At 44.3% G+C, this 7,636-nt stretch overlaps 1 protein-coding gene across 1 annotated transcript; it reads right to left on the bottom strand.

Moving 5' to 3' along the window:
- Positions 1-264: 264 nt before the first annotated feature.
- Positions 265-6,442, bottom strand: LOC100704507 (inositol hexakisphosphate kinase 2). The gene is made up of 5 exons (XM_025907446.1): positions 5,693-6,442; positions 3,798-4,026; positions 2,982-3,166; positions 2,345-2,520; positions 265-1,758 (listed from the first exon to the last, which is right to left on the bottom strand). Exons 1-5 carry the CDS (start codon positions 5,949-5,951, stop codon positions 1,105-1,107), a joined length of 1,503 nt encoding a protein of 500 aa, XP_025763231.1. The 5' UTR covers positions 5,952-6,442; the 3' UTR covers positions 265-1,104.
- Between the last annotated feature and the right edge of the window lie 1,194 nt (positions 6,443-7,636).

The following is a 7,636-nucleotide window of genomic DNA, read 5'->3' as shown; positions in this document are numbered from 1 at the left end:
GTCTGCAGTCCTCATACTTTGAGTGTTGATTGTAGATATATTAATCAGTCGGTCATCACGGGCTTGTACTGAGCGGCACGCCAAAAAGAGGTCATCTGCCTTCATACATGCACGCACAGAGGCAACAAGCACTCATTTGCATAAAATTTGACTGCCAGCATTTCCCTTTGGTTTGAGTAGGAAATGTGGTTTCTCTGTAAACGTCTAAAAAACAAACAAACAAACAAAAAAAACCAACGTCGACTATTAAAGAGGACACCGATGTTACCACAAACCAAGGTTTTTAATTTTCTGTGAACAAACTGTGGACAGCACAGATATACAAGATAGAGGTATCCAAACATGTCAAATAACAATATTTATTAATATCATTATTGTAACATTAATAACATGGAATGTACTACCTTCCATTCACATTTTTGAACTTTTAGATTATTTTATGAAAGATGTCATATAAATAAATAGCTCTATGTCACCTCTCTCTGACCCCTACATGAATATAGTCTCTTTGAATGTAGATGAACAGGGAGAGAAGGATGGCAGAATGACCAGGTAAAAGAGGAGAATGGAGGGCGTGCGCTCACCGCCTCTCTTCCCGTCGACTCTGTTCTCATACTACTCCTGCTCTCTATGATAGCCCTCAGTCTAAACACACACTCAGCAGAAGTGCATGTTTGCGTGTGCAAAATGACGACACTTTTCTTTGGAAATCAGACACAAGGAAACATTTCTACTGTCTCAAACTTCAAACTGCCTTTACTTTTTGCTGCCTACCCTTTTTCCTAATGGTTACTTAATGGGTTAAAACAGAATGGTGACAACAGGTAAATCACTGCATCATTCACACAGATGGCTTTTATGTTACTTGCAGGTCTGTTTCACATCCTGAGGATGGACGTACTCAACGGCCACATCGAGAAGCACCAGTGGCAGAAACAGGAAGGGGGTCCGATCAAAGACCAGCTACAATGAAGTCCAACTTTGAAGATGAGAGAAGAAATTTCTCTCCCCTTTAATGCAGTCCGCTCTTCCTCCATTCGTTCAAGGTTCAGACAGTGTGTTATTGTGCCTCTCTGTTTGAACGGATGAATGTTACGTCAGTATTTAGTCTGTGCTTTGGTTCTCCAGCTCAGAAATGATGGTGATCAGGTTCTGGAGACCAAAGATGTAGCCGCTGTCCTGGCCCTCGTGGACCACGCTGTCTTCCCGGTAATATCTGCAGGTGGTGTGGGCGAAGTCTATCATTCTCACATCCACCACGGAGCTGTGAGTCTCTGAGCGGGACAGGTGAGCCTGGCTGATACCTGAGCTCCCGCTGCTGCTGCTACTGCTGCTGCTATCACTAGACGTGGAGGGACTGTGTGGAAAACCAAGCGCACCTGCAACTTCACCCACCTCCTCCTCCTCCTCTTCGTCTTCGTCCATTTCTGGCTCGGCTTCCACCTCCTCGTCCTCATCATCCTCATCTTCTTCCTCTTCAGAGAGCCCGTCCTCAGTGCGTCGGCGTGTGTGTTTTCTGTGTGGAGCTCCATCATAGATGATGAGCAGAGAGCTGGAGTAAAAGCGGTAGGATTCGCAGGCCTCCAGTGCAGCCTGCATTTCTCTGAGCCTGCTGAGCACCGGGGAAAGCAGTTCGTGTCGCAGACGCCGACCGCTGTGGAAGAATTGGAACAGAGCCTCCTTGAAGCCTGCAAGGGTCAGTTTGCGACCATGGTACTTGTTCATAAACATCAGCTGATCTGTGTCACTCTGGTACACCTGTAGTGATGAGAAAACATGGAGAGGTTGAAAAAACTGGAAAAGAGTTCACAGAGTCTCAAACAACCGCATTAAAATGGCTGTAGAGTGTATCTGCAGTCAATGTTTCCACCTCACCTAGATATTTCTTGCCTTATTTAAAGTTTTCAAACAGACAGACTTGTGTTCTCATATAATTAAAAGGCCAGCGTGTTTCAGGCTAGATGGCTATAAAACAAGTTAATCAGATTACAATAGGAACTGTTGCAGATTTTGTAGCATTGTAGGGTAAAAGCATTAACTTTTAACAGTCGCAGTCTTGGCAACTAAAGCTGGATTACCCACATAAACCACCAAAACATTGTTTCAAATTGTGTTTTCAGACAACTGACAAACGGCCGTAATGTTTTAAATGGGTGAGCCTTCTGTCTCTCTTTCCAGTCTTTATGCTAAGCTACAAGTCAGCTTATGCAGCATTTAATAGACAGACACGACAATACTCTTACTTCATGTAGCTATATTTCCCAAAATATCATCTTGCATTTCTTTTCTATTTCTTTAAGAGTAAGAAATGAGTATAGATAATAGCTTTTGCCTGAACGCTCACCTGCATGCCACACAGACGGACTCCTATTAAGGCCGATGTGCTCTGCTGGCACTTGCGTATCTGCATGGCCTTCTTCTCCTCTGAAGCGTCGTCTCCATGCTGTCGCGTGCCCATCTTTAGGTCCAACACGCACGGCACGGTGTGCCGCCAGGTCAGGTTTTCAAGCAGGATGAATTCTGAGATAGTGAGTCAAGGAAGACAAAACAGACAAAACACTACCTTCTTCTGGACCAACCAGTTCTAAGTTAAACCTGCTGGACAAGGCTGAATGAGAAAACAACAGAACTGAGCGTTTCCTCGAAAGATTCAGCTCTGTTAACATTTGTCCTTGCAATATGTAAAATCAAATCAGAGCAATATCAGGTAACCGATAAGCTTCTGAAATGCAATGCCACAGAAGAGAGAACAGGATAGCTGCACAATGTATTAGATAACGGGCAGCAGGTACTGAATCCACTGATAACCGTAATCTGGTGGCTTACTTGGCCAGGACTCATGCCATGTACACTGGCCTGGAACCGACAATGCATTTCATTACAATCTCCCCCCAAAAAATAAAAAATAAAAATTACGTAGCTTTTCTCTGCAGTCACATATAAGCCAGTTTGAAAAGAAAACTCAGGCAGTGAAAGGATACTGTACTGGTTGCGGTGTTTAGCATTCTCCTTCATCCTCTGCAGGTGCTGCTGGTGACACTTGAGGCTCCAAGGGTTGTGTTTGAGCTGTGGGACAGCGTTACTGTGGCTGTGCTCCAGTCGGTAGTAGAGCACCTCGGCCTGCTTCAGCCACTCCAACTCCATGTCCTCCTGCAGCTTTTGAACACTGAATGAAAGACAGGGAAAGAAAGCAACCACTGTAGTTACACATGGCTAAAGAGCAGGAAATGGGGATTAAAGTATGGAGAAAGAAAAAATTCCTGGAAAGAGGTACAAAGTGGAATAGCGTCTTTCACTCACCACCATCCATGCATTCAAACATCAGTTTTCCTTGTTTAACCCCAATAATCCCTCTAGTTGTTTCTCTAATCCCCAGCACAGGGCTACCAAAGTCAAAGTTTTGCTTTTGTATAAAGCCGTTAGAATGCATCTATTGCAATTATGCAACAATGACTCTTTGACCTTCTCTCTAGCTGCCAACTCCAAGGATCAGCCTCCAGCTGTATTTAAAGACAGTTAGGCTTAAGATTGTATGCACCAGTCAGTGTGTGCGTCATAAGTCGTCATATGCCTCCACAGCTCCATTCATGGAAAACTTAAAGTTGGTTAAAAGGTCATACGGTTGCATAACGGCTCCTAAACCATCTTTAATTTCTTTTACATGAGCAGTGAGATCAGTGTGAAAATGACTCACTGTGCTCCCACCTGCTGATGCATCAAACACGTCCCATCTTATCATGACTAACAGGTTCCTGAGTCAGCTACTGTCTGTGTTGGGGTATTTCCTTCTGTCTCACCTTTTTTCCTTGTCTTTACGAGAGTTGCGGCTTCGGCCATCTTTGCTGTCCGCTAGCAGCGAGGAGGCCATCATTTTCCCCCACGTCATCATCTTACTCTTGGGGTCGCAGTCCACCGAGTGCTCATTGTTCACCAGATCTGTGGCTGCGGCTGGGTCACTATCAAGGGGGTAGGCGATTAGGCAAAGATTCCCCTCCTCGTCCTCCTCGAAGCTCACGGACACCACACCTGAGACGGAGACAGAAAGGTACGTTTTAGACACAGGCTCACTGAACAGTGAAGGGAATTTGTTTCACGGGAAACTATCAAAGCGCATGACAAACTTTTAAAGGAAATCTCTTCAATCTCTTCACTGCTTTAAGCAGCACAACTTGGATAAGAGATGTCTGTTGAAATGACACAAAACTATGACTCAAGTGGATGGTTGACACACACTGAGCTCTAATCAACACATTCAAATAACAGCCCAAACACAAAAGACACCAGGCTATAAAAACTTAAGTCAGAATTCAGTTTATTGATTACCACCAGTTATCTAAAGCAAACTAATCAATAGTATACATACACTGTAAAACATGTAGGAACCAGAAACCACATACAGGAGAAATAATTGTATATTTTCTGATGCAAACAAAAATAACAGGAGCTTCAGCGAGTCAGAAAAGTTTGGAAGGTTCAAGATCAGTAGCTTCAACAGAAAATATATATTTCCATAATTTTCCCACTTGCTTGTGTCCAAAACAGCCACACCCGTTCCTCTTCATGCATGTCCCATGTATGGCTGAAGCACAAGCTGAGATAAGGTGAAGCATGTATGAAGCAAGTATGCCTCATTGTGAAGACAAATATAAAGGGGGAACTGTTGACATGGAAAACAACGCACAGGTGTCACAAAATAGTCATTTTACAGAGTGAATTTAACTTCATCACTTCAGGGGTTTGTTGGAACTATTATATGGGACAGCAAACTGAAGGCAGCACAGTGCTTTTTAGGAACATGTGTTTGCTCTATATCACCTTACAATTCTCTGCTGGTGACACAAAAGAACCGGCTCCGCTGCTCTTTGAGGGCGGGTCTTCGATAGCATTTAAAGAGGATCTGCTGTAGTGTAACGTGAAGGGAAATAAGGACGCAGTAGCAAAGGGCTTTGCTGTAAAGAACAGGCCTTACTGCTGTTGCTCATAGTTTAATCCCTTTAATCCCTCACACCCTCTGAATGAAAGAATGAGATGAATGCAGGAACAATGTTGGCTATGTAAATAAGAGATGGTATGTTTAACCGGTCCAACAGTTTCTGCTGTCGTCACTCGCTATGCTTCATATTTGACAATCTTTAAAACAAAAAACAAACAAAACACACACAAAAAAAACGTGGGAGTGACTCAAATGTCTGTGAAATAATACAAAGCCATTCAGTGGTTTTGTGACGCACCACCTACGTTGACCTTTGCAGGTGACCTCCTCCAGCAACTGCCTGAATTTCTGGATCCAAAGGAGGAAGAATCTCACATAGTTCCCTTTTCATTTCATTGAGGCGTTGCCCGGAAAAAAGGAAAAAGTAAAACAACGCAAAAACAGTGGCTCACAATTGCTCACCTGACTTACCTTCAGTTCATCACCCAGCTAGCCAAGCAGCACAATTGAAAGGCCTGTTTGTCCCAATTTCAATCTCAGCTACAGCACCCTCCTGTGGCACAACGCGGTATAAAGCTGGCAAGCACCTACTTGTGCAGACATGGGCAGCTCTAGTTCCTCATAATCTAAAATTGCACACTTGACACATACAAGTAGGCTCGGCACACATCTATACCTATCTGATGCATGTATGCACAAAAAAGAAGTATGCACGTAAAGAAAGAGACATGCATGAAAAAACACAGCAGTTGTCATTACCTCTGTACTGGGGGGTAAACCTCCTCATTGCTGCAGGCAGACTTTTGTAGAACTGATGCTCGCGGGGAATGAGAGGCTTGCAGATGGTCTGCTCTCCAAAGCGTAGGACGCAGGAATGTCCCCCGACCTGGTGCACGAAGGGTTCAAGCATCACTCCTTTCTCCATGTAGCACTGCTGGTGCTGCAGCTTGTTCTGCTGCTTTTGTTTTTGCTCCGCATCCATGACCTCCTGGGCCTGAGCCTCCACAGCCGGACTCATCCTCCTCTGGCCCTGACCACACTGCCGCGGGCATTAGACTCCTGACGCACGCACCAACAATATGGTGGGGCCCTTTCCGGCTGAGACTCGCACACACTCACGGGCTACAGATCCCCAGATGACTAGTCCTAGCACGCTGCATTAAAGATCGCAGTTTGTTTTTATGAGTTATTCCCGCGGTGCTTTCCGAAGCTCTTGCTGTGATGGTGATCTGCTGTGCCGATGCTCTCACTGATACTGCTGCTCGAAAACAAAGGACAGGAAGGAGGAAGAGAAACAGAAAACACGACTCAGGTTTACTGAATATTCAATTCCTTTCGGTTCCTTGCCTTACAGTCCTTGTAGCCAGGTAGAAAAAAACAAAACAAAGCCGTCTCATGTCCTTTATACATTAAAGTTTGGAGTTGTGCAGCTGCGGCAGATAAGGCCACCAGACACAGACTCTGGTTGTGCCCTCTCCGCAGACTCAACGCTTTATGACAGATGAGAGCTGGCTCACTACTGGTAAAGCTCTCACGAGCCTGACACTCGGCCCGCCCATCACAGGCAGCCCACCAATCACGTGCATCTAAAGCAGGTTGTTGGGTGGCAGCCCAGAGAAGCAAGCAAACAAAGACAGGGGTGGGAGGGGGCAGTCTGGGTGAAGGGAGAGAGGAAGAGGAGAATAAAAACAAGAAGGGAGGGCAGAGCTGAACTCAGCTGTTTCTCTGCGCGACAGCGGGGGCTTTAACAAACTGGCAGAATAAGCACCAGCATTTCCTTAAAAGACGTACGGTGTGGGGGAGAGAGCCACAGAACTAGGACAGGAGTTAAACACACAAACTGACATCCAATGCAAAACAGCAGTCAAATATAAGTAAAAAAAGGCAAACTAGACAAAATACTTCATGTTCCTGGATGAACAAGTAGCTCTGCTCTTCCAGGAAAACAGGCAAAAAGGAAGACGCCTCGAATTTAATGTCACTCTTAGGAGATTTTTTACATACTTGTAATTGTTCCTCATACAATTTACTCCATAACATCAATTTAGGTTTTCTGTAATTACTGCTGTTTGCTGGTATAACTGCCAAAAGGCTAAATAAAATAAAAAAAAAGGTTTACTTTAATTTCTTTTAAAATATTGCAATTTAACAAACCAGCTTTCACATTTTAGTAATAATAGGGTAGCAAACAGCATGATTAAAAAATGGGGGATCCCTACCTTCAGTTTACATCTATAGTAAAGCGTTGTTGATAGCAAAGCTGGTTCCATTCGCGTCATCTTCTACTGTTTTCAGTGATTTCTTCAGTAACTGTTGGGTTCAGAGCTGTGTTGTTATGAAGTAAAGGCGTTGGTAGGAGTGACGTGTAAGGTTTCTAAGAGCTTGTGCTCTGACTTGGGTGGAAACTATAATCCTCATCATGCACTCTCCCAGACCTCCTTGACATAGATTATCGTAGCAGGCAAAACAACATCTGATTAAACCAGTCGCTCACTGCTAACTGCAGTGAGGCTAACTTTAAACTGCTGACGAGGAACGCATGTAAGTGCACAGTGTACTATTCCCAAAACATATAAATGCATGTTTGCTGCCTCCAACATATCATAACATGTTTTGTGTGCACATATCAGTGTGTGCTTGTGTGCTTTAAGTTAGAGTTGGTAATTGTCTGGGGTTGTAGGAACAGAGTCAGCACTAATCTCT

The sequence above is a fragment of the Oreochromis niloticus genome, linkage group LG5, assembly GCF_001858045.2.
Source record: "Oreochromis niloticus isolate F11D_XX linkage group LG5, O_niloticus_UMD_NMBU, whole genome shotgun sequence".
Lineage (NCBI taxonomy): Eukaryota > Metazoa > Chordata > Actinopteri > Cichliformes > Cichlidae > Oreochromis > Oreochromis niloticus.
Note: the sequence above shows the minus strand (reverse complement) of the source record. Positions and strands in the feature narration are given on the sequence as shown.